At 47.8% G+C, this 17,153-nt stretch overlaps 1 protein-coding gene across 1 annotated transcript in view; it reads left to right on the top strand.

Moving 5' to 3' along the window:
- The window catches only part of LOXL4 (lysyl oxidase like 4), an 18,369-nt gene extending 7,877 nt beyond the window's left edge, over positions 1-10,492 (top strand). The window contains exons 4-15 of the mRNA XM_015415893.1: positions 814-1,019; positions 3,118-3,156; positions 3,717-3,933; positions 4,378-4,561; positions 5,459-5,613; positions 6,550-6,717; positions 7,004-7,166; positions 7,516-7,759; positions 8,244-8,359; positions 8,825-8,961; positions 9,287-9,398; positions 9,543-10,492. Coding sequence (XP_015271379.1) covers positions 814-1,019; positions 3,118-3,156; positions 3,717-3,933; positions 4,378-4,561; positions 5,459-5,613; positions 6,550-6,717; positions 7,004-7,166; positions 7,516-7,759; positions 8,244-8,359; positions 8,825-8,961; positions 9,287-9,398; positions 9,543-9,613 — 1,812 coding nt within the window. The 3' untranslated portion in view covers positions 9,614-10,492. The remainder of the gene's footprint in view (positions 1-813; positions 1,020-3,117; positions 3,157-3,716; positions 3,934-4,377; positions 4,562-5,458; positions 5,614-6,549; positions 6,718-7,003; positions 7,167-7,515; positions 7,760-8,243; positions 8,360-8,824; positions 8,962-9,286; positions 9,399-9,542) is intronic.
- Positions 10,493-17,153: the final 6,661 nt, after the last annotated feature.

Here is a 17,153-nt window from a genome sequence, read left to right on the forward strand (position 1 = left end):
ATCTCTGTGTGCTAGGCCTTCGCCACCACCATCCTGCCTGACCTTCCAGCTGGCTGTACTGCGTCTCCGAGCTGGCGAGCCATGCTTCAGACCTGCTCACTTTCGGGCAGTTCCTGATGTTATTTTTTTTAAAGCTGGCTTTTTACATCATGGGATGTATGTCACAGGAATTTACATCAGAGGAGTTTTGCTCTGGAAGATTTAGGGTGCAATCCTAAATGCGCTGAATTGGAAATAAGCATCCTTGAGGCTACTGGGGCTTAGTTCTGAGTAGACACATTTAATATTGCACTAGACAATTCCAAGGTGAGGATGCAGTGCTGACAACCCCAAATTCTCTTCTCTCCCCCCCCCTTCCTCTCCTTTTGTGTTGGGAGTGGAGGCTGGAGGCCAGCCACGGGGGAGGCGGTGGTGGCCTTCTATTGGGGCCACTGCCAGCAGACACTGTGGCCAGACCTTGCTGAATGCTGTATCTTCCCCAATGTGTCCCCATCCCCTCCCTCCAGCAGCGAGCAAATGCACAACAGAGGGCAACAAGGAGACTCCTCCTTCTGTCCCACTTTGCTTGCAGCCAGCCCGAGTCTGTCCCCTTCTCCCTCCCTGGCTCTCGCTCAGCTCGCCAGAAGGCCAGGAAGGAGAGAGGCCTCTTCCTGACCCGCCCCGTGCCCACTGTTGTGTGCAAAGGGGCCAAATCTGTGTGCAAAGGGGCCAAAACTTGTGGGAGAGTGCACAGCAGCTCAGCTTAGGGGGAACAATGCTTTTAGTACCTGTGGATGGGTATATTAACACATATACCTACTTATTCTTGGGCAGGGCTGGAAAGTGGAAGAAGTACGGATCAAGCCAGTATTGGCTCGAGCCAAGCTAAGCTCTCCCATCACAGAAGGGGCTGTGGAGGTAAAACTCCATGGGCGCTGGCGCCAAGTCTGTGATGCCGGCTGGACTCGCAACAACACTCGAGTGATCTGTGGAATGTTGGGCTTCCCCCATGAAGGACGAGTTGCCACAGGATTCTACAAGTAAGAACTATACTTGCAGAAGGGCACATCACCATGACAATGTGCAGGGGTTTCTGTGTGATGGAGCAGTGAAAAGGATGACTGCATGAGTGTGCACTTGAATGTAAATTACAGAAGAGCATTTGGTGTACATGCAGTATATGCTTTACACCTGCATGAATATAACAGTGTTCATGAATGGATCCTAGTGGTCTAGTGCATTCTTTCTCCAAGGGCCAACCCACATGTAATGTCTGAGAAATCTGATAACTGATCTCTGTTGTACAAAGTTCAAGTCCAGTGACACTTTTAAGACCAACAAAGTTTAAATCTGGGTATAAGTTTTCATGTGCATGTATATGAAAGCTTATACCCAGAATTAAACTTTGTTGGTCTTAAAGGGGCCACTGGACTCAAACTTTGTTCCATTACTTCAGACCAACATGGCTACCCACCTGAATCTGATCCCTACTGTGAATTTTAACTGCAGAAAGCAGGAGTGGAGAGGGGCCATGGATCCAGGGCCTAATAGTCAGGAATGAGAGATTACCTCTTCCCCCCTGCATCGTTTCTGACCAGAAAACCCCCTTAACCCCCACCCCAGCTGCTTTAAGCCTCAGCAGGGAAAAAGACAGTCACAATGTGGGTATCTACCTACTTTATTGTCTTAAAGCAGGTGAGAGGGACATTTTAATTTGAGAAAACAGCATGGGAGAGAAGAATTAATCTAACTTTTCTGCAGTGCTGTGGTACAGTTCATATTCTTGCCCCCGCCCCACCCAATGTCTGCTTTGTACACCTAAAATACATGTCTGAGAATCTGATCACAGAGCCATACTGTCACATGGCCTTTGGCCCCATGTCTGGTCTCGACTGTGCGACTGAACAACAACAACAACTGGTCTTGCCACCAACTCCTGTTTGTTTCCCACAAGAGGCCGGCTCAATCCATGCAGCCTACTCCCGTCCTGGCAGCCCGTCCTGCCCCTGTTTGCTCCTGTCCCTCTTCTCCACCCCACCCACCATTCTCTCTCTAAATACAGCCCTGCAATAAGCAGGTGCGGGTGCCAGGGCCATCTCACCATGGGGATCAGCCAAACCACAGCAGGGTAATTACAGAGAGGAGTAGGTGGCTGGCCCAGGCAGCTTCTCAGGGAGGAGGAGAACCTGCTGTTTCTGGCCCTGGGCCTCAGCCCTGTGGGATCTTCTGCACTCAAGCACCAACCCCCCTGGAACAACAGATTTCTTGCAGCTCAAGTGAGGCAGGGACAGAGTGAGACTTATCCCCCTGACCTCACGCAGACGGTGATTTAGCTAATGAAGCCAACCAGCACTGCCCGGGTCTGGCCAGCCCATCTGCTTGCTGGCACACAACCCTTCCTACAGGAAGGCTGGGTTGCCAGCTTTATTTATTCATTCACTTCATTTGTTACCTCACTCTTCTCCCCAGTGACGACACAAAGCAGTTTCCATTGTTCTCCTCTCCTCCATTTTATCCTCACAATGACCTTGCATCTCCTAGCCTGACCACAATAACCATACTTAAGCTTGCCAAGCTCCAGGTGTGGCCTGGAGTCCTCCCACAATTACATTTGATCTCCCGACTACGGAGCTCAGTCCCCCTGGAGGAAATGGTAGCTTCAGAAGTGGACTCTATGGTACCACATCCCCACTGGGCCCCCTCCCCTCCCTAAACTTCACCTTCCCCAGGCACCACACTTGCTGGGCACTTCAAACAACTTCAAATATTTCCCACAGCTGTAGGGTTTGCTTGAGGACATGTCAGGCCCGGTTCTGAAGAGCACAGTGCAAGTTTGGGGGGAGAGTGCTTTGGAAAACCACGTTGAGCCACATGCTGTGTGTAGTGTTATCATGTTTCCCAGTGGGGGGGGAGTGGGCACAGAGGAGTGCTATTGCACCACTGTATAGGTTATTAAAATAAGTGTTCCAAATGCATTATCAGCTTTTAGGAAATGCCTGAACTAAAATGCTCCGTTGGGCCTGTACAAAACCAGCCCGGTGGCAACTGTACTCATACTCCACAAGGTGCTCTCAGATGCTTGCACAGATGCTTGGCCTTCTCACTTCCATTCTTCTTCTTGACTGCTTACCCTTTCAGGAAACTCTGGAACCAGAAGCTGAAGGATCCAAGGTCCAGGTGAGGAGCTGGCTGACCTTGTACTTCTACCTTGTGACATGCAAAAGCTGAATGGGCATCCTCCCCATAGGGCTGGGTGCCCTGGATTCAGGCCAGAATCCCTACAGCTAGGGATGGGTTGTGTGTGTCCATTGACAAGTGTCTAGGACTGCATGCAGAAGGTCTAGAGGGGAAGGGTCTGACCTAGGGTTGTCCACTCTGGGTTGGGAAATTCCTGGAGATTTGGGGGTGGAGCCTACAGACAGTGGTGTATAATGCCACAGAGTTCACCTTCCAAAACAGCTGTTTTCTCCAGGGTGTATGTAGCCTGGAGATCCCTTATAACTCCAGGAGAATGTATGTAACTCCAGGAGAATGTATGTAGCCTGGAGATCCCTTATAACTCCAGGAGAACTCCAGGCACCTCCTGCAGGTTGGCAACCCTAGTCTGAGGTAAGCCACAGCCAAAGGTGAGGTGTGGGCAATGGAGATTCATACATTGTCCCCATTCAGTTGTCCCCATCCAGACTCCAGAGCTGAATGCTCCCCCCCCCCCATCAACTCCACTTTTTCTTTTGCAGCTTAAGGACTCTGATCTCAAAGAACACATTCTGGATCCACCGAATCAACTGCCAGGGCACAGAAGCCCATCTGGGTGAATGCAAGCTGCATGTGGCCCCAAAGGCTCGGGACCAGCCTGCCTGCCCCCATGGCATACATGCCTTGATCAGCTGTATACCTGGCCCTGAATTCCAGCCTAAGAAATCCAGGCTGCCTGGCCCTACCCTGCCCAAAAAGGTAAATTTTAAATATATATATATATATATATTCCGGGCAGGGGGTGGAGTTAGGGTCCAATACATCCTGGGAAGTATGACAAAAGTACCTATGAAACTGCCTTACACTGATTCAAGTCATTGGCCCATCTGGCTCTGAGTGATGACAGCAGCTGTTCAGGTCTCAGGTAGAGAAATCTCTTTTCCTGTGTCTCTTCCAGTCTGGAACTTTCTACTTGTAACATCTGTGCTATACATGGCCCTGCCCCATCTTGAGGGTCAAAGCACTGGTTGTGCTTGGAATTCCAGAATCTGCCAGGGGTGGCACTGTTGGGACAAAGGCAAGGGCATTTCCTTGGGCTTGCCGCCTTTAGGGAAGGTTAGGTATACCAGTCATCCCGATGCACACATGAGCAGCCAGAATGCCTTCTTCCTTTGCCACTAGTCCGTCTCTTCACCCATGCAGCAACCTCAGGTGCGTCTCCGTGCAGGTGCACAAGTAGGGGAAGGGCGTGTGGAAGTGCTGCGGAATGGCCAGTGGGGCACTGTCTGTGATGACGGCTGGGACCTGACGGCTGCCAGTGTGGTGTGTCGACAGCTGGGATATGGGACAGCACAAGAAGCTCTTCTTGGGGCCCAGCTGGGCCAAGGTGCGTGCAGAAGGGAGTAGGTGGGGATTATAATGAGGGAAGGCTGAAGCAGGATCCCGGAACTTGGCCAATTGTCATACGAGGAAGGGGCTATGGAAAAGGCTACCTATTCTTGGCAGGATGCGCCACTGGGGAGCTTTGCAAAATGTTTCTGAATTATCCACCAAATGAATGTGGAAGATTCATGGCCAGCTTTGAAACATATATTGTTAAATAGCAGCCATGGTGGGGGCAGGAGGATAGCCTTTCCTCCTGTCCTGTTTTCCTAACTGGAAATGCTTTGCTGGGGCTGCTATTTACTCCACTGGGGGAATCATACAAGCAACCTTGCTTCCACCCCCGCCCCAACAACAACAAGGAAAACAACAGCTCCCCAATCCAACTCTTCCATGCACTTAGTGGGGCTGATATATTCCCACTGATAAAATCTACAGTGTAGATCTATTCACAACTCTTTTAGAGTCCTTTCTGATTTACATCTGAGACTGAATAGCGTACAGTTTTCTGGGAAGTGTGAATGTGGGATAGGAAAAGATAAAACAAAGGGAATCTGGGGATGAGTGCAGAATAGAAGAGGTGGTGGAGCCAGGCAAATCCGATGTTGGGCTAAGGATGGACCAGTAGTGGTGGGTGGAGGAAAGAGAGAGGACCGTAATGCAAGAGGAGTGGTACTATCTGATGACTTTCTTATTGAGACTATCTTATTGGGATAGGAAAAGATAAAACAAAGGGAATCTGGGGATGAGTGCAGAATAGAAGAGGCGGTGGAGCCAGGCAAATCCGATGTTGGGCTAAGGATGGACCAGTAGTGGTGGGTGGAGGAAAGAGAGAGGACCGTAATGCAAGAGGAGTGGTACTATCTGATGACTTTCTTATTGAGAGCAACTCTTGTTACAGGTCTGGGCCCCATCCACTTGACTAGAGTGAAGTGCAGGGGCTACGAGCGTTCACTGGTAGAGTGCAGCTTCCAAGAAGCAACACAGAGTGGGTGCCAGCATGAAGCTGATGCTGCTGTCCGCTGTAATGTACCCCAAACAGCTGCCCGTCAACAGGTAAGACCCAACACTTTGATCATGCAGCACACAAGGAATGAGATGAGTAATGTAAAGAGAGGTCCGGGTTCTTTTCTGCTGGACCCAGGAAATGGAAGAGTACCTGAGAAAGTACTACTATCTGAATCTGAGTGTGAGAGACTCATGCAGGGGTGGTGGTAGGGGGGTGGTGGTAGGGGGGGCTGGGCGTTTGTGGGAGTGGAGGGTGCCCTGGCTTAGCTTTTTCCTGCCTTTGCCCCTCTCCTCTTGGGAGGTTTGGAATTCACCATCATGGGCTTAGGAGAGGGAGGGTAAATCCTAGGTGGGAGAAGTGTTAGGGTAATACAGGATTTCATTTAATACCACCTAGAAGGGATAACTTCTCATTTCAGTAATATTCAATATTCTCAATTCTTATTGAATATAGAGACTGGGAAGGGAATTTCCCTATACACAAATATCCTGAGAAGTATATTTTAATTTTAAGAAGCAATTTATGGGGTACACTGGAGAAGGGGCAGCTGCACTATGCCAAGGTGGGGCATTGATTCCTTGTCTCACTCAAACGGCTTTGATAATGAAGACAGGGAGAGAGTATTGCATATCTGCTTTGTATCTAATGTATTTCTACATACCTGTATTATATAATGATAAATAAATTTTAAAAAATTAATCTGAGTGTGGGGCTGAATGGAAGGCTGCTAGAGACCCTATATACTCAAAGCCATGTAATACTCAAAGAGCTTTTGGCAGACAGTGAAGAAAATCTTCGGTCACTAGGGTCAAACCAAGTGGCAGTACAGCCAAGGGCTGACTTCTCATTCTTTGTGGAACTTGAGCCTTGTTTCTCAGAACCCTGGTGGGTGCTACTGTTGCCTTGAGCAGAGGTATTACATGCTCTTTTCACACCACATTTTTATTTGCTCTGCCCAGTTAAGTCATTTCCCCACATTTCAGGTACGTCTGGCTGGTGGTCGCAGTCCAGAAGAAGGTGTAGTGGAAATCTTAGTTCCCAGGGGAAGGACCTCACGCTGGGGTGCCGTGTGTGGAGAACACTGGGGACTCAAGGAGGCCATGGTTGTGTGTCGCCAAATGGGGCTTGGCTTTGCTAGTCACGCTCTCCAGGTGAGTGCTTGCCCCAAAAGATTCTTGCTTTTGGTTGTGCCTGGAAAATTCAGCTGATACAGGCATGGTCGGCTTACCCAGTCATAGAGCCGGAGCCTGTTGGAAGAAGACAGGGCCTTTCCGTCCAAGGATTGAGACTTGGATGGGGCTGGAGAGTGGTTTGAAGGAAAGCATTGGAGCTCTGATGTGGGCTTGAAATGCAGCACCTGAGTTCTCTGCACTGGGGACTTGTTTGAGGGTCTTTGTGAGTTTCGGCCCAGCTTAGCTTCTTTTATTCTCTTTGCAGGAGACGTGGTACTGGCAGGGCAATTCTGATGCTGCTGAAGTGGTGCTGAGTGGTGTGCGCTGTAAAGGCACTGAACTCTCCATCCTGCAGTGCCAGCATCATGGGCCTGTCCACTGCCCATCTGGAGGGGGGCGTTTTGCTGCAGGAGTCACCTGCACTAGCAGTGAGTGGAAACAGACCAGCATGGACATGCTAGGAGCTAGTGGCCTGGGATATGCATCTGTTGGGGGGGGGAGGTAGCAACCATACAATGCAGGAGTTTGCCTCATGTTACACCAAGGCATGATGGACCTGTGCAAAGCAATGCAGAGTGAGTTCAAAATTTAAGGCCAATGTGGAAGTGCCTTGTGGGGGAACTAGTAAAGTTGCATTAGGAATGTCTGATTCATTAGCATGCAAAGGCTTTCCCACCACACGCACACATGCACACTTGGGGAGGCATGCTCCGCATGAGTGGAAGTGCTTAGGTGTCACATCCTTTATATAACCTTGTACGCTGCTTCTTCCTGCAGGTGCCCCAGATCTGGTGATGAATGCCCAGGTGGTACAGGAGACAGCCTATCTAGAGGACCGCCCATTGGACATGCTGTATTGCGCTCATGAGGAAGGCTGCCTTTCTGCTTCTGCGGATCACGTGCACTGGCCTTATGGCCACCGGCGCCTGCTGCGCTTCTCCTCACAGATCCACAACCTAGGCCGGGCTGACTTCCTGCCAAAAACTGGTCGCCATGCGTGGATCTGGCACCAATGCCACAGGTGGAGGGTGCTTTTTCTACTGGTGCCATAAATATTTGAGGAATCCTTATGTTCTCTGGTGCGCACGTCCACTTTGGAGCAGAAAGCTGGATGCCAGCAACCTGTTGTTAAAAGTTTATTTTTCCTGCCTATGTATATTTACAAGTTGCGGTCCAGACTGCCTCCTCCCCGCCCCAGCTGCTTCCTTTCCTTGTGAGAAGAGGCTCACATGGCCCAAGAAGCAGCATCCCACCCTGGCAAATTCTTTTGTGGTAGGAGCTCCGTTTGCAGCAGCAGGGAAAATAGCAACATTCACATCGGAGTTGTCATTATGTGTAAGCTTAGATGCAGAGCTATAATAGTAACTGAGCAGACAGCCCCACCTAACCTTCCCACTCTATGGATTTCTTCGCTGCCCCATCAAAAAGGATCACATCTGGCTCCTTTTCAGCCCACTTCTTCCCAGTTTTTGCATTTCCCTCTCTGACTCCCATTCCTCCCACAGGCACTACCACAGTATTGAGGTTTTCACCCACTATGACTTGTTGACTCTCAATGGCTCCAAGGTGGCTGAGGGGCACAAGGCCAGCTTCTGTCTGGAGGACACCAACTGCCCAGACGGTAAGGGAGCAGTGAAAAATAGTTATTTTATGCTGCCTTTCCACCCAATCAGGGTCCACAAGTTAGATTTTTGTGCCCCACGTTTCTCCACCACCACCCCCAGGGACCGAAAGCAATTTACAATATCCTTCTCCCCTCCATTTCCCCCCTGAAACAATTCTATTACAATGACTGGTCCCCAATAAGCTTCATCGCAGAGCGAGGATTTGAAACTGGGTCTTCTGGGGCCTAGTTGGGCACTATAATCACCACACCATGCTGGCTCCTACTACAGACTAGAATCAGCCCGGGATTGCTTCTGCCCTATTCCCATACAAGACTACTCCCCTTCTGCCAGACCTCCAACAGGACAGGTACACAGAAACACCTGCAAGCAGAAGGTCCCTAGAAATGTAGGGTAAGGCCTATTTCTTTGACACCTGCTTTCCCTCACAGCTCAGCAATGCGGTTATCCTCTCTGTACAGGACTGCAGCGGCGTTTTGCCTGTGCTAACTTTGGAGAGCAGGGTGTCACTGCAGGCTGCTGGGACACATACAGGCATGACATTGACTGCCAGTGGGTGGACATCACTGATGTGGCACCTGGAAGTTACACATTTCAGGTAAGACTGAAGGAGGGCTGGCATGGCTTAGACCTGGAGGCAGGCCTCTCCTCTCTCCTGGGAGCTCTTCTGCCAGTGGAGTCCCTACAGCAGGGGCCACTACCTGCTGGGAACTGTTGTGACATCGGTTTGCAATGGATGCTGTAGGTAGAGGGGAATGGATATCACTTTACCCTGCTATGGACTTCTTCAGAGGCCAGATTGCAGGATATAGACAAAATCCTGTTCAGCCTGGAACAGAAAGGGATGTCAAATGTCTCTCTCCCAGAGTCCTCTTGACTATGCACCCAGTAACTCCTCTCCCTACTTACTTCTCCTCTACCAGGTGGTTGTGAATCCCAAGCATGAGGTAGCAGAATCAGATTTCTCCAACAATGTCCTTCGCTGCCAGTGTCAGTATGATGGACACCGTATATGGCTGCATGGGTGCCATACAGGTAAGAAAGTGAGGAGCCTGGGTTTAGGCTAGAAGAGAAACTGTGGATTGCTGTCATTTCCCTGCACTGCAGAATGGGTAATGCCAATGCCAGTTGAGTTACTAACCCAGGACCTGTTACTTTGTTCACCCACCTCTCTCCTAGGTGATGCGTATGGTGCCAACATAGAATGGGATGAAGAGGCACAGCAGAGACTGGCCAGCAACCTTGTCTGAGGCAGATGGGCCCCAAGCACTTAGGGTCCCTGCAGGGCCTTGGGGTCAGATTTACTCACAGCATCCCAACAGTGGAAATGGCTGACACTGGCTGGCAGGAGTACTACAATAGGCTGAAAGGTTAGCTGTATGCCCCCCCGTTATCACCATCCCACCTTCTGGCTTGGGGTGACCTCCAGGAATGACATCCAAGGCCAAACTTCCAACTGTGCCTGTTGCCTCTTTTGTCTGCTCGCTTAAGCCCAACCTGCTCTGTTTTGTTTTGTTTTTAATTTATTGAGGTTGGCAGCCATGGACAGATATGAGGCTGAAGCGAAGAGGGGAGGGGCTACAGAGGGCCCAAGGCCGAGGCAAGGGAGTAGCTCGCTTATGAAGAGGCTTCTCTAGCAGAAGGGGTGGGTCACAAACAGCCCATCCCAGAAAAACTACCTCAACCTGCCCCTTGTGCTGGGGAACTGGATCTCAGGACCATGGTTCAACTTGATCCCCATTTCACCCCATGCACCCAGCATCCCCCGTGCTGTGAGGCTAAGGACCTATCCATCGGCCCAGAAAACCCACCTTCCTGTTATGAGCAGAGATATCCACGAACCCAAGAAATCAGTCTTATGCTTGGTCATCATCTGAGGCAAAGGATACAGACAACTCACCCACCTCACAGGAACAGCTTGCCTATGAAGAGTCACACACTTTCTATGAGTCTCAGCCTATAAAGGAGTGGGGGAAAGGGCCTAATATTATCTGTGGAGTTATTCGAAGTGGAATGAACTGTGAACAAAAATAGTATACAATGAAGCCCCCACACAGAGAGTCAGTTGCTCACCTCAGGGAGGGGTCACCAGTAACCCTTCACCAACAGAAAGGGAAAAAAGAACTGCTCACCCCTTTCACATTTCATTGAGCTGATCCTCTCAATAAAGGCTTTTTGAACCAAGCTGTGTGGCTTACAAAGGTGAATGGAAGTGTGAAGATACAAAGATGTGCGAAGAAGCCCCCCTTTCTGCACTTGCTTCTTGTGAACATGGAGGGTTTTTTCCTGTAAAGTAAAGCAACAAATCAAGCAGAGCAGCCAGGGAGAAAAGCCCACTCCTGAGTAAAAAGAGAGGAAAAGTGTCCCAGGAGTAGCAGTAGATACAATACAATCCCTGTCAAAGGCACTGTGCCTTTCACTGGCATGGCCTAGCATGGACTGAAAGGCGCCACAGAGCAGTTAGGAACAGAGGAACATACAGCCCTCCTGAAAAACGCCTTATGAAGGGAGTAGATCTGCTGCCACATGCTTAAGGGTGACAGGGTGGGTCTAATGCTTGGCCACAGGGGCAACCTTAGAATAATGCAAAAGAAAGTCAGGGAGAGTCGGGCCTGCCCCAGCACACGCCATTGCAGTGCTCCTTCCATCAACAGCAAAGCCTGGATAAACGGCAGACGGACAGCAGCAGCTTGCAATCCATCAGGCACTGGAGATTGGGGAGGGGGGTAGCCCCCAGGCCTGTGTCGAGGAATGAAGAGGAATGGGCGGGAGTGATTTATGCCTGCCTGCAGCAGAAGCCAAGACCCTGCGGCCTTATCGATCCCCCAGCACCGCAGTGGAGTTGAGCCAAGACCAGAGTTTCCCCTGCACCTGCCCTGTTGCCCTTTGTCTTGCTGCTGAGTTCCATAGGCATGTCATCCCCCTGTTCCAGACCCACAAAACAAATCAATATGGACCCAAAGCCAGATCCAAAATCTGCCTGTTTTTAAAATTCATTTTGGTCTGCCCCCCCCCCCCCAGCAAAAGCCACTGTAGATACACATCTACTCCAGATCCTACAGTACATGGTAGGGGATGGCGGGAGTGGGGCTGGGGGTGGGCAGAGCCTTGCTTGATAAGGCCCTGAGATATCTAGATAAGCTCCCACAAGGACACATATATAGGAATATGCAAAACACAGAAAGGGCACTAAGAAGAGACATACCTGTGTGCTTAAAACACAAAGGAAGTGCTTCCTAAGAGCCCTTACTGAGGCCCTCTCCCTGCCTCTTAGCTGCTTTGTCAGATCAGCAGTCCCCAGTGTGGCTCCGCTGGGCATGCTGCTGCCTGCTTCTTTCTTCCCCAAAGCAAACAGCCTATCATGACATTCCTCCATCTCACTGAATTGGGGAGTGACCCACAAACACATAAGGCAAAGAGAGCTTCCACTCTGCAGACTGTCCACCTCCCATGAATTATTTCCATATTACTAACACACCAATTCTAGACTGCAGGAGAAGATCTGAGGCTCATTTGCCAAAAAAAGCTCATTTGCCACTGCTCTTCTCATTACAAAAATCCAGTGCTTCCCTGAACACATCCTGAAAACAACCGCACCAGCTCCTTCATCTAGCAAAACCTGCCAATATATATTCAGTAGGGATAGGATTCACATATTAACTGATGGAAGTTGGAACCAAATCCCATCTTTTCTTTAATATATAATATTCACATTTAACTGATAAAATTTCCCTCAATAATCTCCACAAATGGAGAATTCTGGCACCTCACGGTCTGCCTTTCACACTGGCATGATGAAAATGAAGGGAACGGGGGAGGGCAGCAAGTGGAGAAAGCCATTCAGCAGATAATCTAACTGAGTTTTATAGCAGACATTTCAGCCAAAGATGCTTATCTCCATAGATATTCTGCCATGCAAGGTTTTCTTTAAAAAAAATCTGTCAATTTATTACACGCCCCCCACCGACTTAGGGAGGACTTTCTTGATTCTAAGTGGTTTAATTTAATTGGTTGGGTTTTTTGCTGTTCTGTTCTCTGCTCTGGGGCTACACGCCTGCCGGGGCAGATGCATTGCTTGTATCTTCTAAAATTGGGGGGGGGGGGGATACTGGCAGAAACAGGTCATTCTACCCCATTCCATGATAAGCATAACAATGTCTGTAGAAGAGAGAAGAGAACTGGAAAGCAAGCATATTTCTGCAGAAGGAGGAAAGGAACAAATACTCCCCATCCCAATGAAAGGAAAAACTAAGCTAGCTAAAAAGCAAGAGATCTGTAAAGAAAAAGGATGCAATACCAAATTTCAAAGATCTCATTTAATTTAAACGTATTAATGTAACAGCAACAATTTTTCTCCTAATAGTATGAGTCTTCTGGTATCAAAACTTGGCTAGAAGAAAAATGCTTCATAGGGTAAAGCACAAGAAGGGACAGGATTCCGTATCCCTTGCCAGCATACTCTGCTTTTTTGTTTCAAAACGACCCACCATCTACCAGCACTTCACCTTCTTTACAGGAAACAGCACATTAGCACACAGCCAGAACTGAAACCCAAAATGAACTGGTGCAATGACGGACAAAGTGAAACTAAAACAAAAAGATACATTTGCACAGCCCTGGTCTGCAAGATCAACTGTGGGGAAATGGTCCTGACTTCATTCAGCAACTGATTTCACTGGCCACCATGAAAATTTCCCGAAATTCCACATAATGCCTAGCGACCTAGATTTCTGAACTCAATGTTGTACCAACATATTTAGACATAGGAATTATGAAGTCAGTGCTTATAGCTTATGTCCCAGCAATATTCTCATGTGTAGAATTTACCATGTCATTTTTATATGCTGAGTTGTTTTGGTGAAAACCTTCCAGAACGAAAAACCAGAAGCTACAACAGAGAAATAAGGACTGGAACCTTGAAGATTAGCTGAAATATAAGAGGGAGCCAATACTACTTCTCACCCTAGTCCCTTAACTCTGCCAGTGGTTTTTCTTTTGTCCATGCCAGTCACTGAGGGACAAACTACATACAATGTTAAGGGTCTTGAATCGCCCAGTGTGTAAAGTAAGCCTCAAAAAGCATCCCTCACATGAAGCAAGGCTGCAATAAGGAAGGACTTACTCCATAACCAAAAGGCTAGTATCTGTCACACGCACACAGAGAGGCTCAGATGAGATGTAAGCATTAATGAGGGACATGGGAGGATCAAACCCCTCATCCTTGCTGCTGTGACCCCCAATCCACAAGGCTGAGTATACTTGCTAGTGTTTGGGGGGGGGGGGTAGACTATGTGTTGAGAGTCACGGACCTTTAACCTTTAGTCCTAAAATGGTCTTTGGAGTTCACTTGGTCCCTCCTCCTTGCCTCTACCCAACCACATACAACTCACATCCTTGCTGTTCTCTTCACAATAACCAGACCTTCTCTCCATGGCTTTTATTCAACATGCACCCATCCTATATTTTCAAATTCACCATTGTTTTGTTGATCCTGTGGAAACTCCCTTTTCCTTGTCCCACAAGTCTCCTTTTCTCTTTTTCTTCTAAACTTCTCACCTACCTTCTCATTCTTTACCCGCTGCACTCTGGCATCCACTTTCACCGTTGTAACTATGTCCACCCGCTATTACTAATGGCCACTTAATCCAAAGGTTTCCCCTCTCTGTTGCAATTTTTTTTGGGGGGGGGGGGAATCTGCTGTGTTTACACATTTGATCATCCTTTTTGCCTTTACCTGTTTCTCCAAGGATTATGTACTTATAATCAGCTGCCTAGGGAGGGGGACCTCACTGGCAGACTTTAAGCAGCAGCTGGACAAACACTCGTCAGGGATGCTCTAGGCTGATCCTGCATTGAGCCAGGGGGGTTGGACTAGATGGCCTGTATGGCCCCTTCTGTGATTCTATGAATATTCTCTCTCTGGAATCGTACACTCACCAGATTTTTTTCACTGCTCACTTGGTTTGGATTCCTACTACAATCTTTTCTTGGGGAACTCCATCTAAGTCTAATACCAAGTTTGTGGGGATGATGTAACTTTATCACATTCAACACTCCCTCTCAACCCCAACAATTAAAACTCATATTTCCAACTGTTTCCAACAGTTTAGGACTTCAAATTCAATTTCAGAGGGTCTTCTTGTTTGTTCCTCTCTTTCCTCACCAGCCTACTTTTCTACCAGTTCCCTGCTCAGAGCCTCCTCTTCATTTTGCCTCTCCCAAATTCAGTCTAAGTTGCCTCACCCTTTAAAATTGGTAAGGGAGACTGTTCACTACCCCCATTACTAGGGCAGTAAAATGTTTGGAGAGGTGCAGCTGGGCTCTCCCAGTTGTGGCCCCAATACCAAGGAATTTACTGCTGAAAAGGCCTGCCAGCCTTCATGGACTTCCTTTAGGAAGTCAGGCATGCCTTTTTAGAAACACTTTTGAGTGTATTGATGAAACTGTTAGGTATCAATAGAAATTCTATATTAACAAGCATCTGGCCAGCAGGGCTGCACATAGTCATGCATGTTGTGTAATACTTCTTAAATTAGGGAAAATAAATGATCTGTTTGGATTCTAGAAGCACTTTAAGCCTATTTCTGGATATGATGGGGGTTGCTTTTCTCTCTGCAATATTAGTTAGAGCTGCTTTTACCTTCTAGTTCATACACAACTTGTTAGTCTTGACTACAACTTTTTGATTTTTCTTTAAAGCACTTCTGTCCATTACCTTCTATTCTAAACTTTTATTTATCACCTTCTCTTTTCCACTCTACCTTTAAGGCCTGTTTTTGCTACATCTTTCCTCTCAGGTCTGTCACCTCATAGGGCTGACAGCTCTCGGGGTTGGGGAAATCCATGGGGATTTGGGAGTGGTGCGTAGGGAGGGTGGTGCATTGTTGCCACAGAATCCACCTTCCAAAGGGGCCATTTTCTACAGGAGATCAGTTGTAATGCTGGGAGATCTCCAGGCCCCACTTGGTGGTTGGCAGCCCTGGTTACCTGAACTGGCCCCAAATAATTTGCTCCCCCATTTTAACTTTACATATCCTCTTATCCCTGTGTCTAAAATTCCCATAAGACCTATCTTTCTCATCTTGTTCCTCCTTCAGTGATTAATTTGCATTCCTCTACTCTCTGATTTCATTCTAAATGGAGCAGAGAAGTGATGGATTTGGACATTTGTCTTTGCTCCTGGTCTCCATCTTTGTCACTCTTCTCATGCTGCTTTCCCCCCTTATAATATGCTCCTCAGAGAAACAGTCTGCTTTTAACTTAGTAAGCAAGCCCTATACATAGTAACAGTCAGATGTCATTATAGTCTTAACAAATTCCGTCATGTTTTTTCCTCTCCAGCAAGGAGAATTCTTCTCCATCTTCCCTGCTCTGGCCTCTTACACATTACCTACTTGTTTCTGCTCTCCTCACTTGCAGTATTTTCCCCCTTACTAAATATATCTCACTCCTGCAATCTTACCTTCCAATTTGCATTTTAACACTCTGCATTTCCATTTGCCATTTCCTTGTAAATAATACCCCAAACAATATCTCCTGTTTCTTTGCCCATTCCTTAAATATGCATAGAATCAGAAGGAATTAAAATTGTCTGATACTAAAAGTATGCACCTTAAAATGTTAGTTGTCTTTACAGACAATAAGCTAAATTAGTCCCCCAAAGAATTTTAACTTGTATGCGAAGTTCCCACAGGTCCTTTGCCAGTTCCAACACTAGCAGCATCTCTTCCACACCAAACAGATTCGCTGGGGAGGAGGAAACAGCCATGCAGGGCACAGCTGTGCTGTTGCCCGTTCCCAGAGCAGGATAATCCGAAGACTGAACAACCCAAACAATTTAAACACAGAAATAAAACTAAAAATGTTCATAGAACATCAGGACAGATGGCTTTATAGGTGATCATTTAAGGATATAAAGATGCTCCCATGCTCACACATTCTACAGGGGGCAGCATACAAGTCACAATAAAAAAAAAATCCTACAAAGTTGGTACTCCATAGGTAAAGGCAGGGGTCATTTCGTAGAAAAAGAGATGCGGGAGCTCATTAGCATACCTCATTAGGATAACATTTGCATATACCACACCCCCTGACATCACCAGAAGTGTGTCAGAAGGCAACACCCACTGCAACTTACCTGGCTGCTTCTTGCTCCTCATGGCCCAGGGCTGCTGGGAGCAGGGGACGGGGCTTGTTGCATGTGCCCGCCCCCAGGGCTCTTTACTGCCGGAGCTCCGCTCCTGTGCGCTCCTGCAGGAAATGACCACTGGGTAAAGGGAAATTGTGTTGTTCACCTCAAACTGCATCACAAAGAGTCAAGAGTTCCCTATCACAGCATCCAGGTAGCCACATATCACAGAGCTATTGCAACAGCAAGGCATATAGTTCAGGGAACAAGGAAGAGAACACAGCATTTTCCACAGATGTCATTTATTTTATTTTATTTTATTTATACCCCGTCCTCCCCGCGAACAGGCTCAGTAAAATACTGTGGCTTTGTGCTTGGAAAACACAGCCGCACTGCAACAGAAATGCAACCTTAAGAAAACAAGTGCAGATTGTGTCTAACAAATATTAGATAAGCTGATTGCGTGGGGTGGTCCTCAAGATCAAACAGAATTCAAGAGCAATGAATTACACAGATTAAACAATAGACAGCAAGGACCCAAACTCTTTCACCCAAAACAGCATATTCAGGGGACATGATGAAGGGAAATGTTAACAGTAGTTCAAAGGGTCCTTTCTGCCTCTTTTCTTTCAAAAGTTGGAACCAACTCAGTTCTGATATAG

The sequence above is a fragment of the Gekko japonicus genome, unplaced genomic scaffold, assembly GCF_001447785.1.
Source record: "Gekko japonicus isolate JY-2015 unplaced genomic scaffold, Gekko_japonicus_V1.1 scaffold59, whole genome shotgun sequence".
In the NCBI taxonomy this organism is placed as follows: domain Eukaryota; kingdom Metazoa; phylum Chordata; class Lepidosauria; order Squamata; family Gekkonidae; genus Gekko; species Gekko japonicus.